This window comes from Myiozetetes cayanensis, unplaced genomic scaffold, assembly GCF_022539395.1.
Source record: "Myiozetetes cayanensis isolate MyiCay16 unplaced genomic scaffold, myiCay2020 scf6-25, whole genome shotgun sequence".
NCBI lineage: Eukaryota > Metazoa > Chordata > Aves > Passeriformes > Tyrannidae > Myiozetetes > Myiozetetes cayanensis.
In genome coordinates this window covers 60,566,462-60,587,314 of record NW_026087853.1, presented here as the reverse complement: position 1 = coordinate 60,587,314, position 20,853 = coordinate 60,566,462, and the positions used below count along the sequence as shown (strand labels likewise).

The following is a 20,853-nucleotide window of genomic DNA, read 5'->3' as shown; positions in this document are numbered from 1 at the left end:
AACCAACCAACAGAAACAAAAAAAAAAAGCCAACCCTTGCAAATCCATTACATTTCCGTTTCTCCTCTATATCTGGCAGCTTCCCAGGAAGTGTGCAAAGGCTCTACTAATCAGTTTGCCAAAGATACATTTATCATTCACATCCTGGCCTTGGGGAGCTGCTCGCCAGGAGGTTCCAACTGCAGCTCTGGAGAAAGCAGGCAGAGACCAGCATATCACACGCTGCTCTCGACATGCTCCCCTCTGCAGCAACATGCAGCAACTGGGAGGATGGAAAGGCTTCTCTTTACATAACCAGGCTCATTTTAAGGAGAGAACCGAAAAATTAACAGCATGTAGAATAGCGCGCATACGGCGCTTTAAATTGAGATGTCACCGAAATCATCCAGTCAGGTTTTCCATGTTCCCTCCTTTCAGCAAGTTTTCAAAATATGTATTATTAAATATTTTGAAAGCACCTCTCTCTCTCACACACACACACACACAGAGTAAATGGGCTAAGGGTAATCACAGCTTTACCAAGGGCAAAGCTCTTAGCAGACAACCTTCTCCTTGTAGCAACACTCAATAACCTGCTTGGGAACAGCCCTGGAAATTTCTGCTCTGTGGTGGGACAGCTTCACACTGCCATGAAGCAGCCCTGCATTTACACTGTCAAGAGCCAAGCACCCTTCCTTCCCTCCATTTTGAGTGGAAATGGGTAGAGACCTGGTCTGAAAGTCTCTCTCTTGCTACTGAGCCAAGCAGAGACACAAAGGCAGTAAAGACTTAATTAAAAAAAAACCATTGTAAGGTATCCTAGCATGCTATAAGGCCACAAAAACTTTATTTGCTGGTCTGTAACTTTTCAAGGCATAGAGACACAGCATCAGGCATCATCCAAAGTGGGATGTAAATGTGCATCCCACCAACCAAGAGCTTTCCTGCTAGCTCAGTCCTGACTCCCCTTGTTTGGGGACTGCCAAGGACTGCAGGTATCCTGAATTAGTGCACCTGAGTTACACCTTGGAGCCTTCTGCTGTCATGTATGACCACAGCAGGTACCTTTCTTTTAGGTGGGCAATCTTGCAACTGCTTAGCATTGAATTTTGTAGTCCTCTATTTTTACTTTAAAAAGTAAAAATTGAATGTTTCAAAGGGACAAAATTTCTGCAAATTCGGGCCAACTCAAATTTACAGAATCAATTTCAGCATAGCAGGATAACAGAGTAGGACATAACAGAGGAAAAAATAGTTCTGCTAGCCTGTCATACAGTGGTGAGCAAGACCCTCTAATCATTATTTTAAGTGACACAGTAAATGACCTCCAGATGTAGCGGACACCTTGTTGTTATTACAGACATCAGGATACAATCTGGCCAAGGACTAACCTTCCATGGTATCTCATTCCCAGGGGACACAGCAAGCTTAGCTTCTTGCACTGAAACTGCAGCTAAGACTGTTTTCCCTCTTTTGGGAAATTAAAACTTCTGCAATTACGAGCCTGGCAACCCGGCTGCATGTTAACCAAGCCAAGTTAATCACTGGTGTCACTCCAAAAATAAGGGAAGATGTCCCAGGGATACGTTTTTGTCTGTAACAATTAAAACCACTCTTATTATGGCAGGATGCAAACACAAACTTGTTGGAAGCCTTTCTGCTTGTCTTGCATCCCAGATGGTAGCGAACCTCAGGATATCTGAGCAAAGAGTTTCGCCTCCTTCTGTCCTTCTGAAGGTCTTGTGCTCACACAGAAAATGTTTTTTGCTGTGGATCTTGGATTTCTTTTCTTTTTTTTTTTTTTTGTCATCTTGGTTGTATTCTGTGATCCTAATAACCTTATCTGTCAATCTTGTATCTGATAACAATACAATGGCTGCTTTTTCCAAGGATCAACTGTAATTTTACTTCCCACTGAAAATTCCAATAGGGACACAGACTGCAATCATGTCATGTCATAATTAAAAAAAAGCACCTGATTTATTATTTCTACATTAGCTGCTTTCTGGTAAGACCCAAGACTCCTATTTTAAGGTATAGTCAAGACTGAACCTTCCATATCCATCACAGACCATCCATCATCGTCTCTCTGCCCACCCAACCTCTCCTTTTAGCTCTCTGACTTTTACCTACCTATTTTCATCCCATTGGAAAATATTCTACCGCTTCCCCACTTGTATTTTTGCAATCTCTTTACTTTTTTTGCTGTCTTGCATCAAACTATTTTGCCATCCTTACATGCCTGCCCCTAACATCCACTTTGTCAGGGTTCTCTGCGCTTCCCACACAAATTTGAGTTTTCCTTCCAGTTCTCCCACAACAGAAGTAACCTCTGAAAATGCCTCACAGGTAACACCTGCTGGGCAACATGGATTAAGTTTTCCCAAACCTAAGAAAAGAGCTTCAATTCCCACCTATCCCAGAACAGCAGTCATTTTGGAACGGAATTCTGTTTTTCTTAACAGATGGCGCGTAGTTAACGTGCTACAATTTACTCATCAGGGTTTAAAGCTCTACAGGAGAGGCTTTGTCAGCTGCAGTGCCGGAAACCAATCAATAATCCACAGATTACTCCAAATTCCTCCACACCCATCACACAAAACTAAATGGGGACTTTATTCTGCTGCTGCTGCTATGGGAAAATACATTTATCTCCTTTTCTTGCAGTAGCTTCAGTATTATACAACCTCAGCCATTACTTATACAATTCTTACACATCATGACTGAAAAAAAGACAACTGTGACTACAACCAGCAATGAAGTCCATCCAGTGGTTCTTGTCCTGAACCTTCCCTTTCCAGCATTTACAGCTTTCTCAAAGTTATACTGAACTTTAAGGTAGTTGCTGGTTTTCAAAATGCACCTCTGGTCTAAAAAGCTAAAATATCCAAGTAAGCTAAACTGGCTGGTTAAAAAAAAGTCTAAAGCTATCCATAATTCCATGGTTAAATTGTAGCAAGAGTCAGCAAGACAAAATAAGGTTCTATGATATTGCTTTTCATGGACTATCAGAGTTGTTTGTTGTTTTTGTTAACAGGAAAATAAATTATTATGGATTATGAAGAAAACAAGCATCCCCAACCATGCAAAATATGCTCTATCGTTCCATTTTCAAGCAGTACTGTCTTGGGCAAGACCTTCCTGAAGCAGGCCCCACAGGCTACAACACATGTGCACTGAAGGCAATCATATAACCTAAAACAATTATTAGGATGAGCTGTTCAAGCAAGCTGCCTTTGTAGTTCAGTAAAAAAAAAAACAAACCAGAAGTTTGCATAAATTTTTGAACATGGACAAGTATGTCTTTAACAGAAGAAACTATACTGTGTTGTCTTGCAAACTGGTTAACAGCTGGTTACTGGTTACAGCAGTGATACCGAGTTGTTGCTGCAAGCAACCTTGATTCCCCTCACTTCCAAAGCAGATTGCAGAATACGTTTTATAAAATACTTCCTCTTCTCCCCACCTGCCTTTTGCACATCTTGCACTGCGTTGTGGCAACTCTCCTCTGTCCTACCCTAGGCCTAGGATTAAATCTACATATATTTGGCAGTTTAACTTCTGCTCCTGGTTTTCTAACCACTTCAGATACATACTGGGTAAATGCAAGACCCGGGTTCTGTAGACACCTTCACATTGAATGACCTTAGAGAAACGGGAGTCATTTTCAGTACGAATCCTTGATTCAGATTTAAGTTTTTTTCCACCTGAAATAAGAGCAAATATTTCAACAGAATCATCTAGAATTTCGCTTCTATATAGGAAGGGCAGGAAAAGAGCTTTACAGGAGTGCTGGTTACTACTTCTGTGCCAGGGTAAGATCTGCCAAGGCTAATTAGGCAAGAGTACCTCTGTACAAACAAAAAAAAAATACAAAACTACAAATGCCCAAGAGAAAGGGAGGAAAGGAGGCAAAAGAATGACATCACCGTGTCTTTTTATGGTAACATACAGTGTCATACCATGTCATAGTATGCATTCAATTACTTTTTCAGAGGAGGAGGCATTTACTTTCCACATATAGGATTTGGTTTTGTCCCACACCCCAATTTCTGGAACCTAAAGGAGGAGGACTGCATGCCATGAGCACCGTTTGGGGAACTTTACCTGGAGAGACCCAGCCTGAGAGCTTCTCAGGCTGCTGCTCAGCCTCCAGAAGTTTCTTATCTGGTTTATACCTTCAGACAGCCCCAACCTGGCAGCTCAGGCAGCATACTAATAAATTCAGGCTCGTAAGACTGGTCTGGAAGTGCAATAACACCGCAAGTTCAGCCTCCAGGCCATTCAGCTAAGCCAGCTCCTGTCTGTGTGCGGGAATGCAAACTGAACACAAGCACGAAAAAAAGGACAGATGAAGTTCCATTGTCCTCTGAAAGTATTTGCAGCAGAATAACCAGTCTTAGGATCCTTATACACAACCATGCTGACTGTGGAAATTAATATGTAGAAAAGGAAACTGTAAAGAAAATTTCCTCATCTTCTAAAAACAACGGAATTTACTCAATCTACTACATCTGTCCTCACAAACAGGAAAAAATATGCAACTGTTAAACAGAGCAAGAACCTTCTGAACTACAGAAATATTATTCTCGCATCAGCATGATTAAAACTCACCCAGAATCAAACTGATTTAGGACTCGCAGAGATAAGCAAACACTAATTAAACACAAGTTAGCCAACGTGTTTTTAAACATCATTTAGCATCCAGTGCAGACCAAACAAGTGATGTTTAAAAATATCTTAGCTGACTGTGGTTAATTCTACTTGGGAGTCTTTGCCTAAAGGTCTGTCTTGACTAGAATCTGAAGGTGCAAGTTACAACATGCCAGTGCACTTTCTAAAGCTCCAGTGCACACAAGGCAGCACGCATTTCTGATGTGTGCTGGCTGGTCGAGTTAAAGCTTAGGCTCTTAATTTGCAACCACACATGAAACCTACACCTTGCATTTTTTCCTTTTCATTTAAACTTTACCTCTTGGAATTCAGGCTGGAGCAACCGAGGAAATCACATCTTCCAGCTGTTCAAATATTCAGAGCTGGTAGATGGATGAAGGGCGCTCCTTGGTTTCCAACACAACATCAGGCAGCTATTTTTGAAAGACCTACAGAAGGTACCTACACGGATTGCCTTTATAACAAAGCAGCTGCAGAAAGCTCTCAGCCATTGTTTCACACTCTGCTGGTGGGGCTGAACGGACAGAGATGGGGGGTGGTGATGTCTCCAATCACACCAGCCTGTTTTACAGGATGTTTAACCACAGTCTCAGTTGCCACATGTCAGCTAACGCAAGGCATCAGGACAGATTTCTCATGAAGATTCGTCCTTACCCTTTCTACTCAAAAGAAGTCCTTCATCTCCAGCTTCTCACTGCAAACCTTGGGACCACCCCCATGTTTTGAAAGAGAAGGGAATTGCACCATCTCATCGACACTCTGCCTTGGAAGGCCTGGCCTTAAAAGATCGAGCACTGAAGGACACAAAAAGGCCCTTCCATCAAATGTTCCACAGCCAGGTGAGCAAAGACACGGCATCCTGAACCAACAGCTCAGCCTTGGCACAGCTCCAAGACCTGCCTTATTCATAAAGCCCAAGTCATAAAAAAGACATGATAATCCCCCTCCTCCCCCAAGGATAATGCAACTTGGTGCTGATGCAGAAATTAAAAGGAAGGGTGCCATCTAAATTACACACTGAAATAGATTCTACAAAAGCAAGCAGCTGGGCCATTTCAGCCAGGTGGTCATCTTCAGCTGCAGTCAAGAGGGAAAATAACTAGACATTTCCCTTGCAGATACTTCCTGATTACAACCTTATGGCAAAACCCCACCTCATTCTCACTGCCAGTGTGCATTTTAATTAATCCTTATGTTCCTAAAATACACATTGTCAATTAAAAGCCACAATCAGAGGCGCTGGCTGGGGGAGGGAGGGAGATATTTAAGCAAGGCCTCTTAAGTGCTGTAATCAGCATGGATATCATTTAATAGTCGAGCAAATATTCCGTTGCAATACTCTTTCTTTTCTTGCAAAAATTGCAGTTGCATGTGTGCGGTCTCTCCCTCGCTGTTTATTCATCTCTCAGAAAGCAGATTGGCATTAGTGTTTCAGAAAAGAGAAAACTTTCATTGATCTAAGGCTTCCTTTTATTACTTTGTTTCCTGAACCCTTTTCAGCCAGCCATTGAATAAAAACCATAACAAAATTTTGCCCTTGCCTGGTAAAATAAAAACAAACACCCCAGTGTCTGAAGCTGGTGCCACAGAAGGGAGACTGTTTCACATCACATAGGAGCAAACACAACAGAAACAACAGATCTTCCCTTATCATCTAAACCTTGACCATGAGTGCAGGGCAAATAAGATGACATACTAAAGGGTTAAGAGTCGAAATCGAAACAAGGTTAAAAGGGGATTAAGTCAAAGGTACTTTTGCTTTATTCAAGTGGTTCAGGTTTCTGAAGAAACTTCTGAAAACTGGAAAACTGGACAAGAAAAAAAAACATTTTTATTTGCCTTCCTCGATGAGAGAGTGCCTTTTTGTAAATGATCTGGCAGACCATTGACAAATACAGTGAATGAAAATCATATAGTTAAAATCCTTCAGACTACTTCAGACAACTAGAAGGGACTAACACCTTTTAAAAGGCCATCAAAACATAACACAGCCTGGAAAACGGTTTCTGCTTTCTAAAAACACTGCATTATCCGGCTATATTTTCCTCTTCGAGCTTTCTATAAATACTTCAAGGTGTGGTTAGAAAATCATGGCCAAGTTCTCCAAGGATTTTTAGCTTCCATATCATGTTCAGGGCTGCAGCATATTTACGTTAGCATTTTCTGGAGAATACACGTCAGTAACTGCTGAGGCAAAACCCTTGGTGGTCTGCTCCTCGCTGGCTCTGACCGTTGCCATTTCAATAATTTGCAAATTACTTCCAGATGGGTATCAGTTACACAGACACGGAGAATTTTTATAACATTTATAAATAGTGCTAGAATCCTCCAGACACACGATAAGCGTGCTGTGCAGTGACACGCACGATGAGGCTGTGAATGGGGGGTACCCACAAAACCCAGTGGGTGGATTCCACCCCTGGACAGGCTGGAATCCCCTTGCGTGTACCTGCAGGTAAGGCTGGTAGGATGGTAGGATGCTATCTCGGAGGCACAAACCCTCAGATTACGCATGCAAATGGGATACCTTTCTGGGGAGTCGGCTGCCTGAACGCAGCCCTTTGGTGCCACTTCAGAGGTCTTCCTCCACCTGGCCCCGACTGCCATGCACAGCAGCCCTGGGTTCCCAGTCTGTGCCAGCCCTGTCACCGCAGGGAGGGTGTCTCAGATAACCCAGCACATCTAAAAACAGCCCTGGACCGACACGTCGAAGCGCCCCACTCGCTCCCCCCTTGGTGACGCAGAAGGCACCTTTGAATTGAGCAGCCAAGGCTGGAACTTTGCTTCTTTTCACCAGTGTTCTTTTTAGGATTCAAAAAATGATCCTCTGGAATCTCTCCAGACTACCAAATAATTCATGGCACTGAGGGAAATGGCGACACACGCTTTAAGCAGCTCCTGCTGCATTTTTTAATCTCAGCTGCTCCATATGTGCAATTCTGTTGCCTACATAATACACCTAATTGCCTGGCATTTACATTCAATTAAATTCTGTGATACTATTTTGCAATATTAATTAACTAAGCCTGCCAGGGGCTAATCGGCCAGAGCATTTGACTATGGCAGGGCTAAAGCCTCTTATGAAGATAAGGGTGTCTAGGGCTGTCTCCTCGATGGAGACCCACTAGAGTCCATGCTGGTGTGGGTACTTACTGCATTCCCATTAGTTTATGGGATTTTCATTTGCTTTAGACATGTAATTCTTGGGAGAACTTGATGGAAAAGTCACTTCTACCATAGATCTCAACACCACTTTAACTTTTTTTCTTTAAGTTCTTTTTCTTTGGGGTGGAGACTCCCATCCAGCTTTGTGCACTGAAAAAGCAACTTCGTTAATGCCTGGCAGTCAGAATTTGGATCTGTTCAACTATAAATAAAATCCAGGAAGAAAGTCTGAAAATCATAGAGTAGAGAAGAAAAATTGTGGTTGTACAGTGGGAAGTACAATAGTTGTTTCTGTTCACAACCAGCAAAAACAAAGACTGAAAGATTTTTGTACCCTGTCCCACAGAGAAAAAGGAATGGGCAGAATGAAGCAAAACCACGTCATATCTGGTGCTGGTCATTTCTATTAAAGAGGGAAGCTGCCTTTGTTGGAATCTACTCCATTACATTCCCATTTAAGATGAACATGAACTGAAACAAAGGGAACCTGGACTTGACTTATTGAGTGGTGTATTGTTTTTGTTGGAGTTTTTTCCCCCCCTAGAAGTTGCTTTAACACATCAAGTAAGCATCTTAAGAATGATTTACAGCTTCTGGGTGTTCACACATAATTCTGAGCTTAATACTAGCCTATTTTTTTTTTCCAACTAAAAAGCTGGATTTAGAAGTACAGGTAGCAAATGGCTCTTGGGCAATAAGCACAACAGATGATGGCTGAAGGCTCTGCCTTTTCTCTTTACCTCCTGACACACCCTGGGGTTTATGGAAGTTACACAATATGCACACCCACCAGTTAGGTTTTATTGCTTAATTACTTATTGGGAAAAAAAAATTAAGTCTCCCACAGTCCTCTAAGTTGGGAAAAGAGAACTCTTTGGGTTTTTTTCAACTTTTGGTGTGAAATGTGACTGTGAAGAATTTGAAAAAAGGAAAAAAGAGGGACTACAAATCTAGTTCAACCAAACATACAGACACACAGCAGCATGTTATAAAGCACATAGGGAATGTTGGTTAGTATATATCCTGAAGCCAACCAAGCCTTTCTAGGCCTTTTTTTTTTCAATTTACTACTCATACCACAGAGCTTTTCTCAAATCCTATCAATTACACAAATGCGCCATCTGAAAACCTATTTTTCTTCATGAAGCATTCTCAACTATACCTAAAAATCAGAGGGAATAAACCAGAACCTGTTAAGCATGAAATAAGATATTGCACACAATTCATCTGACATAAATAAGCTCAACTGTGCTTCAGAATTGTACTGACCTGAGTCAAAACTACTTAAGAACCAGGGAAAATGGAGATATTTAAGGGCATTAGTAATGGTAGCTGCTACATTACCAGGATATAAGAGAGATCAAAATTGTAAGGAGAGGCAGAACACCTTATTAGAGCAAGCAGTGAGGCTGAGGTGCAAAAATAAAGCTTTCAGGACCCCAAGCCTTTCTTCAGAGCAGGCAATCCATCTCTTATCAATGTCTCAGTATCTTTGTTCCACTGAGGTGCAGTGGTTGCACTGGTAGATAACCAGAGTCAAAGGGTTCAGGGCTTTATCTGCAGTTTTGCTATAGGGTTAATTTATCCTTTTGCCCTCTACAAATGGTTTTCATTCATTCTTTGCTTGCTTCCTCATTGGTAAAGCCAGAACACCACTTCCTACCTCATAAGGGTTTGTCTCTTTGGGGAAATGAGCTGTTCTTTCCCTAAGGTGCCTTTATTAAAAAAACCTCTCAACACAGCATTCATAGTCCTAGTCTTGCCAAAGTCACAAAGTCACTATTGCATTTTAAATGCACTTTGATATAAGAAATGCTACTTTATCACTGCAAATGCAAGAGAAGCAAAGCAAACTGCAGCAGTTTTGTCTTATCTATTAGTTTGTACTGGAAGTTCTTAAAGCTCTTTAGCAAAGGTTGAACCATCAGCCTTACCCCCTCTTCACAGATAAGGAAAACTAAGGCACACAGAAGTCCCTTGCCATACAATAGAACTTATTAAAGTAGTAATTGAACGTCAAAGCTGCCTCCCCGTTTATTGACTCTGAAACCCAGCCTACTTTTCAGGGCTGTGTTGCTTCAGCTTTGCAAAGGCATCTCGGTAAGACTCGAGACTCAAGGATTCGGAAGTCCAAGTACCACCTAAGTAAAACAAAACAAATCTATAAAGAGAGTGGGACAAAAAGTGGGATGGGAAGCGGAGAAAAAAAATTTCTGCCAGAGAAACTAAGAAAACAAGAAGCCCTGTACTACAGCAGCTGAATTTCTGATCTAGGTCAAGATGGGCTTGTGAGCTCTGCGTCTACAGCCTGCAAGGACAATGGAAGCTCACCAAGTGAAGCAACATCTATTTCATGGGACTTTTGCAACAGCTTTACTGTAGCTCCTTCAGAAACAATGGTAATTACACACCTCTCGTGTTATCTTTGGATAACACTGTAATTATTCTATGTCATCACTCTAGCCGTGATTAAAATAATGACTGTAAAAAGTCCCTTGTAAGTAGCATTTACTGTTCCGGTTTCCAAACATATACAGGATTATATTTTTAAAGTATAATTGCTTTTTCTGTTCACAGATCAACCCAACACTGTTTCTCCACCCACCTTCCACTTCACACAGTCATATGATGTCGTGGCAAAACTTCAACACGTGTGAAATACTTACAGCTCTTCCAAGTAGGGAAAGTTCTTGAAGGCATCTTCTGGTAGCCTTGTGATGTTATTCATGCTGATATCCCTGGAGAAGAAGAAATACAGATTTATCAGTAACCACTAAGGAATTTTTACACTCCTGGAAAATTATGAGAAGAAGAAAACCTAATCAGATGGCATAGTAACAGAAAAAAAATATTCCAGCATCACACAGTAATATCTTTCTAGAAATCTGCATGCTAGACTTTCAAATCAATGTAATTGGAGAATCCAGTTGCAGCACAGACTTACAAAAAGGGAAGTTGATAAAATCAAGTTTTACAAAACCTCCAAACAAAAATAAATACTTTAAAACTGGAGGGAAGGCATGCATGCAAGAGGCTCTACAGTACTGTTATCCCCAGTACTAATTTTTACCAACTTAGATGTGCATACAGTTTTAATTCAGATGATTAAGACTGCTTGAAAACCACAGCATAGGGAAAAAAAAAAAAAATTGTGACCACCCAGCATGCAAATTTTCATCCCACAGTGTCTTAAAAAAAAAAAAAAAAAGAATACATGCATTAGGACTTAATAAATAGCTTCTGGCAAATATGGCTTCTGGAACAACTGACAAGAATAGCAGAAACATGTCCTAGCCCTACCACATATTTTTTTGTTTGGTTTGGAGGGGTGTTTTGGGGGGAGGGTTGATTTTCGTGTGTCTGTAGTTTTTTGTTTGCTTGTTTTTTTGCTTTTTGTTATCCTTCTACAGAACCTTCGAAAGTCCTCGAGGTAATGGTTTTAAGCAGGTTTCATTCTCAGTCCGTGAGCAGAGACAGGCCAGGCCGGCAGCAAGTGCTTACATGATTGGTATGCAGACCTGCTCGGCTTTTTTCTTTACAAAGGAGCAGTAAGTGGCAAACTTGGTGCCATCACCTCAGTTCACACCTACACAACCATAACAGATAATCCAGTCCCGAAGCGAGTTATTACTCAATGTGAACAAAAGCAGCGCAAAAAACATTTCAGTCTGATAATTAAACTAATAACTGCCTAACAATTTGTGACATAACCCAAGTTCTTACTTTCCACTTTGTTATTGCCCTTTTTTTTTTTTTTTTCAAAAATAACAAATTAGGGCCCTCCCTGCTTGCTGTCTTCCACACAATGTTCTCTAGCAGCTACGTGCTACCTCTCTACACAATTCAGGTAAAAAGCAAACAAAGCCAAAACACTCCTTTCATCTCACTGACAGCCAAGCAGTAGCACTGAAGTTCCACCATGAAGATCTGAAGGGCTGGTGAGTGACTTCATGCAGGACAACAGATGCTGGTTGACACCTAAAATGCTCTGACCTCGGAACAAAGCACCGACCCCTGCCTATTGCTGGGATAGACATTCTCAGCCCATCCACAGCCACCACTGCCTGCCTCAACTGGAATTACCACTGCTTCTGACGAGGTAGAGAAGGGTGGGTTGAGACTTTTCCTGCTATCCTGGAAGGGCAGCAAACCCAATCCCACTCAGGGTATCTTCCATGGCCCTCAGAGAGGACTCTGTGCTGGCCTCAGCAGGTTCAGAGTCAGGCCCCTAAGGGGAGCAAGGAGCACATGGAGGGGTTGGTGCTGCTTCTGAGGAAACTGTCTCAGGACATTTGTGCCTTCTTTCATGCTATGATGAATCAAATGCCATGTCCAGTACCATATAACCTGCCAAAAATGTTGCAGTAGCTAACTGAACCACTTTTTGCAGAGTACCCACATTATTTCTCCTGTTGCCAGACCATAATGTCTAAAATAACTCTTAAAAAAAAAAAAAATTATTTACACTGACAACAGAATTCAGTTTGCGAAAAAAAAAAAATTTCCAGTTACTGAAGAAAAATTATTCAGCTGATGTCAGTGAATTCATTTTGACATGAACAAGTAACTGGCAACTGGTCTGCTGCCCCAGCTGTGCAGCACAGGTCACCAGACACCACCAACGTGAACACTGTGCTCTCACATTAAATCTAGAGGCAACTGTTTCTTTAAACTAAATGTTTATTAAATAGTAGTCCAAAACTTCTTTCCTCATTTCCCAATGTAAACCAAGAGCTACTCCTCGGCAGCTGTTAACAGTATACTAACCTAACTCAAGAGCAGTGAGATCAAAATAAGGTTCAGCACAGACAAAACAAACCCAACTGTGAGAGAAGCCCAAGAAAATCCACTGTGGCACAACGGGCTCCTTTACTAAGGTCCAGAAGGAGCTGAACTGGAGATGATTTATCCCTGAACTCTACAGCCCACATGCTTTAAGAGGTGCTTTGTGTCTCAGCAGCAGCCCGGTTACCACGCCACGCTGCAGTTGCTGTGGGGGACGTTTTTCTTCTTGTGCAGGAAAAGTAAATAAAAGTATCAGATATATGAATTGTCAGCTGTCTGCTCCATGGGAGACTACAACTCCTGTTCTCTCTAGCCCCGTAGACGTTTTTCAAATTGTCATAAATGCACGCATTTCACACGTCCAGGCTCATCCTCTCCTTCTCACAGGGCTGCAAATCTCCTGCCAGGATCAACTGGGAAGCATTTACGAATAAGATAGGAGGGTAAGAAGCGAGTGGAGACCCCAATCCTAAAAAAATAGTAACCTATGCAAGAAAAATCACAACTCTCTCAAAAGACTGTCCAGGTGACATAAAACCCTACCATCATCCACGTGGTATTAAATGGTAGTAGTAAAAATAAGTCAACAGAACTCATCATCAGAAAGCACCTTATGAATGCCTACGCATCACTTTGGCAAAGATTTTGGCTGCAGCCACGTTTGTTGCACTGCATAACAGCTCTTGAGGACAGCTGAGGTAAAGAAACCACATCCACCTGAAAGAAACAGTCTTGAAATGTCCAGAGCAATAAATGCCCAATTTCAGAACTGTCATGTGCAATCCTAAACAAGGTCAGTGCAAACCATGCAGTCATACAGCATGGCTGGCATCCAAATTCTACGCAATTTTGGCTTTCTCTGGGATCTGAAATTAGCAAAGAATGGGTTTTTTTGCCTGTAGCTCCAAGTGTCAGCTCTACAATTTTAATGGGGAAGTAGATTCTTTGGATTTAAACGTGAAGGAGATCGCCTCAATAATGAGGCTCTGAAAGCCATCATCAATATCCTCAAATTCTACGGAAATTTCTTTTCAGTGAAGCTGAATTTACAACAAAAACAGACACAAATACAAATTGAGGTTGTATTTAGCATGTGAATCTTTAGGGATTGCTTATCATAATGCCTTGCTAAAAAGCTGGAATTATTACCAAGTTTCTGTACTGACCTTCATTACACATGCTAGTAACTCCTACTCAGTAAAGAAACCAATCTTCATAGCACTGACTCACAAACTTTGGGGAACATCAAAACACCAACTTTTAAGTTTCTTAACCATCACCATATAAGTTTTAAAGCAATTTTCGTTTAATTCAAAACATTATGTAAAAGCAGCTTTTCAGATATATATATATATCAGAGATATCTAGATATAGGTATGAAATATTTTTTCTTCCCATTTCACTCCACAGAATATCTTCTGAGAATGAGTTCATAAGTATTATATACTGGTCATAAAATATTAAGTAGCTCATGAGCTTCATGAGTGGAGTAATGGATAGGGTTAAAAGTTATAAAGGAGGAGAACTACAGAAGGAGACTCAGCTGCTGCTTCTCGGATGAAACATGGTCACAATGCCCCACAAAGGTTCCCCAAACTCTGCTAAACACCTGTTATAGAGGATGCACCAGAGAGGGGAGCGATGTGAAGGCACGGTGACCTCCCTTCACAAACATCCTGCAGGAAGGGGAACACGGTGACACTTTGACCCTGCCATATCTGTCCACCAACAAAGACACATGCCAAGGACAGCTACCCTATTAAGCACTTAGGGCTGCATTCACTCAAACTCCACCTAAACCTAAAGAAATAGTATAAAAGGAAGGAAGGAAACGGGGAAATATCAGAGGGAGGTTTCCACCAAAACTGCTGGATTGGCTGACAGGCAGAACCTGTCTTTCCCCACCCCGCCTTTAGGGACACCTATCGGGGGAGCAGCTTATGCTATATGTTCTAATTACTGCTTTAAGGACAAGAGCTCGTGTTTTGCTCCATAATATATTAGCAGATTGTTGTGGGTTAGAGTTTGTGCTTGTGCCTTGCTTTGGAGTATTACTGGATTGCTTGAAGTGTCTTCTTGCAGCTAAACCCTGTCACCGACAACCAGGAGCCTCATTAACTTGTCACAATTCGTATTAATAACGAGTGTTGTTCTGTAAACTTTTAGAGTGAGTCCCTTGTAAAGTGCTGAATAACACATGGGAAGCCCTGCTGAGGGGTTGTGCCTTAGGCTGTTACCTGGCAGTCCCCAAAAAAGGGCAATTGAATTACCCCGATCTTGTGAATCTGTTTGGAGAAGGGTTCCCGTATGGGAATGTTTTCCTTGAGGCACTAACAGACAAATAAATCTCTGTGGGTCGACAAAATCTCTCCACTCTAAGAGTCAGGCATACCCCTGCCTTTGACGTGACAGCTTCAATGCAACAATTTACAAATATTAGGAACACCCGGGTGACTAAAGTTAGATGGCTTAACAACTACTCTCTAAGAAGTTAACCAGGTTAATTTGGGAAGATACTTTTAATAACACATGTTTAATAGAAGAACTGCATCAAAAATGGACTAGCTGCATATATTATGACAAAATAATGACAAAATAATGACAAATAATCCCCCAAAACCACAGTACAAAACAAAAATAGCCCTTGCTACATGGATTTAAGGAAATAGGCATTTTACTATTCCTAAAACTTGAAAGAAATAATAATCAGTCTATAGAGTATCAAGGAGGCTGTCCATTTAATGTAGATAAATATTAGTATGTGCCTCAGATATGTCAAAGACATCTCCACTGAGAAGCTGTCCTAAGGCCCTAATATATAAAATAAAGTTCTAAGAATGAACAAAATGAATACTAACATTCCCAGCCTCTAGTAGCTGGGAATGATTCTGTGGGAATGATGCTATCACACAACAGAAGGATCGTGTCAGCAGTTGCCTAAGGCCCTGTTTCAGCAAGACCAACCTAAGTCCAACTATGGACTGGGTTATTACATCCAGATATAAGCCCCCTAAAAACAACACAACACCTCCAAACCTTTCGATTGCCACCCAACACAAACACACACAAAACACCCAACAAACAAACCTCCGAAACCTCCCTGCATCTGCCCTAAATTTTAGGGGTGCACTGATGTTCAGACTCAGTATCTGAAGGGCTTATATTAAGATTCTTCCAACAACTCCCCAGTTTGCTGTCACCCCAGCAAACCACTGCTCTGACTTGAATTTAAGTTCAGACACGCGCTTATATCTGGGAGCTTTTCCCCGGAAAGCACAAAACAGACACAACAGCTCTAAGAGAGGAAAAGATGAGGGTAATGCCACGTTTTTACACTGTAGATTCATCAGGCAAATGAAGGAGAAGCTGTGGTAGACCTGCACCTTTCAGGAGGCAGCCATTAACTGGGTTTATCTGTACCAAGCAGCCAGGCTAACTCTTCACTCACCAACCTACGTTAACCAAGGCAGAGGTGGTAGATGCCCCATCCCAGGAAACATGATGGGGCAAGAGGCTGGCACTGACACTAAAATGATGAACTGCCGAAGGTGGTAACCTCTTTAGCAAGAAGAGGCTGCATCTCGGGGATGACATGAATCACAGCCTTATATTTATGATTAGTTTCGCCATCTCGGGCAGAAGAGAGGTAACATCAGAAAACAAACACGGCTGCACTCCGTCCTGCAACGCTACTGCTGCCCTGGCTGCGGTTTTGAACGATGAATAAAGCTCCTCACGCTGTGTCAGAAGCTCCCAGGTACTGCAGAGACTAATTTTTAAAGGCAAAAGGTGAAAAATCAAACCGTGGTACTGCAGCAGTCATTTGCTGTATCCAGCCTGCTCAGGTATATCCCTTCAGGTTATTCTGACAACTCCTTGAATCTTCATTTCCAGCTTAGTTTAGCAAAGTTACCTGCTTTCACTTAACACAGAAACACTTCAAAGTCTTTAAAAAATACTTACACTAACTGGCAAGGACAGTAAAAGCTACTCCCTCTGTTGAAAACAGGCATCAAATGAGAGTTCTGTTTCCTTAGGAAAATGAAAAGGTGGGGGTTTTCCCCACTTAAAACCTGTGGTGTCCATTTTCCTTGGAAGAGGAAAGCACCTTTGGTGGACACAGTAAAAGACACAGAGCACCACATCTCTTGCATAAAGCCAGAGATTTAATCACTTCCACATCAACCAGCAGTGGAGATTTCAGCAACATGAACTAGGAAATACATATATTTGCACTTAATGCAATAATGCACTTAAATGTTTTATTATACTCCTTCTACGCAAGAATTCAGGTTCCTGATGTGAAGTTTTGATTGTTTGGATTATTTTTTTTTAAGGATTCTTTATTTTACTGCTAACCAAAGTCAAACTTCCCCGGGATTCAGGATGAGCAGAAACACTTTGTCTCTTGAATAGCAACTTACTAATTCTCTCACGTTTTAAAAATAGAAACTCTTATCTTTCGAAAGTGGCTTCAGTCACAGCTTTCATCAGTGGCCTCACACAGAAGAGAATTAGATGCAATGCACAGCATGTCACAGTGTCTCCTGCAGGCACAGGTAGCCTTCTCTCTCATTTTAAAGTACTGCTTCTACCATAAAGTGGCCTGATCCTTGTTAGATTTACCTTAAACAGCTTTGCTACCGATTGCCAGAGGATGATTCTGGCTAGAAAGCGATGGACTAGAGGTGATGGAAAGGGAGGAGGGGAACAATAATTCTTGCATGAGAAGAAAAGCTGCAACAACAAAGAGGGACCACCAAATGGGAAGTACAGAACTTCCTGCAGGACAGAAAGGGCAACAAAATGATAGGTAAATTAGCCCAAGATGTAAGCAGAGAATGAAAGCAAATGACCCACAATAACTGGTGGGCATTGAAAAGAAAACATTGTCAGTCTCTCTGAACCGAGGGACATTTAGCTGCAACAGTCCTTTCTTTTATGACAATACCTGCCACTCTTCACTGCCTCTCCCTAGCCAAAGGTGTGCACATTTTAGGCAAAGAAACCCTCCTCACTCCCCAGCTCTGGTGTGCTGCCACGTCTCCCAAAACTCACAGGAGATGCCGGTGCTGCACTTTCTATCCTGGCTCACAGCCCCCTCTCAGCCCTCGGATCTGCACCGAGCTGGGGGCACCTTCCCACCACACTCAGGCCTGGAAAATCCTAATGAGCTAAAATACACCCTAAAGATCCTACCCTAAAGATCCTAGGCTGAAAAAACCATGAAATGCCCAGCTACGGCAAAGCGAAATTTTATCTCAACAAAACCAAACTGAAATCGGCTGTTTAAAAAATAAAATCAGCATACACCCCTGTGCTTCCCTGCACTTCGTTATTAACTATCTACTTTTTGGCTTTTTGACTCTGTGAAGTTTAGAAAGGATGGGGGAGAGGGAAGGAGGGAGAGAAAAAGAGAGAGGAGTGTTGCTTGAAGTAAAGAAGATCATGTTTCAACAAGGCACCTTTAAAATCCTATAAAATACTGCCTCTGAGCAAGCTTAACCTGTTTGCTGATAGATAATAGCATGTAATACTGTAGGCTCCAGTCAGTCTTTTCCAAGGTCTGGGCCCTCTGCCACTGAGTTATTTAATTATAACACTTAGAAAATTACTTAGGCAGAGCTATCTATATTTGAATAAAGCCCTCCTACCTACTTGTACAAAACCATTAGGTAATAGGTCTTAATCTTATATAAAATTCCCCAGGTAGTAACTATGATCCAGCTTCAGCAATACTAGGAAAAGCTGAGGCTGTTAATATTTTTAGAAACTGCATTAAATAAGCCAGGATACTGCAAACGAATGTTAACATGACACTGGAAAATACTCAGCAACAATGAGCCACCCAAATTACCATTTGGGCCATTGATATGTGGAGACCTGAATATGTTAACATTGGTGAAGATAAAGACAAAGCAACATATATTCTTCTTGGAATAAGAGGCCAATGGTTCTTTGCCAATGATCAAAAAAAAACCCAAAAAACCCAAAAAACCAAACAAACCAACACACAAAAAGAAAGGGACAGGAGCACATGCAGCTGAATGGCAATGGTCAGTGCCTCCAACTTGGTCCAGGTCCCATCTATGTTAACCAAGAGAACTTCCTGGTGTTGTGGCAGCAGGGAGAGCAGAGAAGTTGGAGCCAAGAGTGGGCAAAGGGGAGACACAAAATCAGGGAAACTCGAGGTTGGACTAATTTAAGCTGTACTGCGGTGCTGTGGTCCTAAAGGAATACGTTCAGTGCCGAACTCCTTGTAGGAACATGTTCACTTGATGAAAACCAACATCATTTTCATCCAAATCACACCCTTCAGCAGCCAGTCCCAGGGGAGAGCAGGAGCTGAATTACATCCCCCGTTTAGATCCACCTTCCCATTTAGCCAGTTCCTTCAGGATGAAGATAAAAACACTGAAGGGATGGAGCAAATGAATTTGCATTAACAGTGCCCATGTCTTAATTGTATTCAGTATGTAATGACAGCATAGAAAGCCTAGAGGATCAGCAAGAAAATTCTAGTTCAATTCATTCAATTACAACGAAAGAAATTTGGTGGTAGTGTTTTGCTTTTTTTATCCTGATGACAAGGAGCAAACAATTCTCTTCTGGAAGCACCATCTCACAAACTACTGCTTAGAACTTAGGACTGTCTGCACTATGAATCCAGTGAGTGCAGCTAAAATCCAAGGATGTGCATTACATGCAGACATGCCAACCCCAACAGCAAGAAATCATGAACAGGAAGCAAGGAAATATCAGACAGAGATGATGTTTACAGAGGAGCCTACACTCAGAAAGTGCTTGAGTTCACACTGATGTTTGTGTTCAAAATAAAGTTGAAATAACATGCTAAGAAACTGATTTCTTACCTTTCAGATACTGCCTACATCTATTACTGCAAGGAAATAGTATAATAGGATAAAACCTATACTAAAATTTGTGTGGCAATAGGACCCCCATGTCCCAGTGTTAGACTGGTATTGTATTTAAAATTTACATTCTCTCAGTTTCTGACAAGGTCTCCACAACTGTCAGTGCCCATCTCCCAGTGGAAAGGGCCCAACAAGCATGCCAACAGCCAAAACTCTGCAGTATTTACTATCCCTTACTTCCAATCCTCACTACCACATCCCAGCATGTTCTTCTCCTCCTGATATTCACCTACTCGTTCCTTTTAACACGGGCAAATCTGTTCACGATTAAATGGAAGATTTAAAACCAATTTTTGCATTAATGTAGCCTTTTCTCCTTGTGACTCCATCTCTCCCCAACGATCTCAAGTATGTCCCTGACATGATCACAGAGACCTCCAGAACTTAAGAAGCACAGAAACCTGTTCTGTACTCACAGCCCATTCTGCAGTAACAGACCCCCTATCAGACACGCATATTTCTATGAGCATATTTCATTTTTCAATTCTTCCAGGAAACACTCTTACACGAAAGGAAATACCCAAATACTTCAAGCCTTCAGTCACTATCTGCTGTGACCGGCTAAGAAACACACAGGTTGCGTTCCCGCCCGGCAAACACACTTGCCATTTCCCGAGCTATCTCGCTAATGAGCACAGCACCTTATCATCCATCTCCTGTTTGCATTGCGACCAGAAGCCAAGGGCCCTGCTCCGCATGTCAGCGGGACTGGCGCTGTACTCTTCCCCTTCTCCCCCCCGCCCCGGCTTTTTCTTTTTAACAGGAAAGCAGGGCAGGAGATGGTTCTGACAATTTTTCGTTTGTTTGATGTGCAGGCTCTCTCCGTTTGCTAGCAGCAGGAAGAAACTAAGCTCTAACTGCTGTGCAAGCCGCTTATATGCAACGTTTTCATCCACTTCTCCGTGGCTCTAACCAGAAGGTGTGTGGCAGCTCACGTGGGGATGAGGCACTTAACCTGCTTTTTCATGGAAACAATCCAACTTCAAATCACCCACCGCCCCTGGCTGTTAAAGGGGATATTGATTATCTAAGGTTTTAGGAAACAGTAGTGCACGGAGCCCTTTTTCACTATTAATTAGGAAAAAAAAAATCCTGTCGATTCCAGTAAAGCTTTCAGCATTTTGATGAAGCAGGATCTACAACATTTTTACAGACAGCAACAGAAAAGCTGCAACATTTCAGACAGGTCTGTTCCTGCAACAGAAGCAACGTCCCCCTCTTTCCCCCACCGTATCTCCAAGTTATTTCTCCAGCCTTCTCCTTCCCATGCCACATCAACTTGTTGTTTTGGTTTTTCTTTTTTTTTTTTTTTCCT

At 41.8% G+C, this 20,853-nt stretch overlaps 1 protein-coding gene across 2 annotated transcripts in view; it reads right to left on the bottom strand.

Annotated features, from left to right (window-relative positions):
- Positions 1-20,853, bottom strand: part of LGR4 (leucine rich repeat containing G protein-coupled receptor 4) — a 69,223-nt gene that overhangs the window by 27,545 nt on the left and 20,825 nt on the right. For both annotated transcript variants that reach the window (XM_050335204.1, XM_050335206.1), the window contains exon 2: positions 10,485-10,556. In XM_050335204.1, the coding sequence (XP_050191161.1) occupies positions 10,485-10,556 (72 nt within the window). The remainder of the gene's footprint in view (positions 1-10,484; positions 10,557-20,853) is intronic.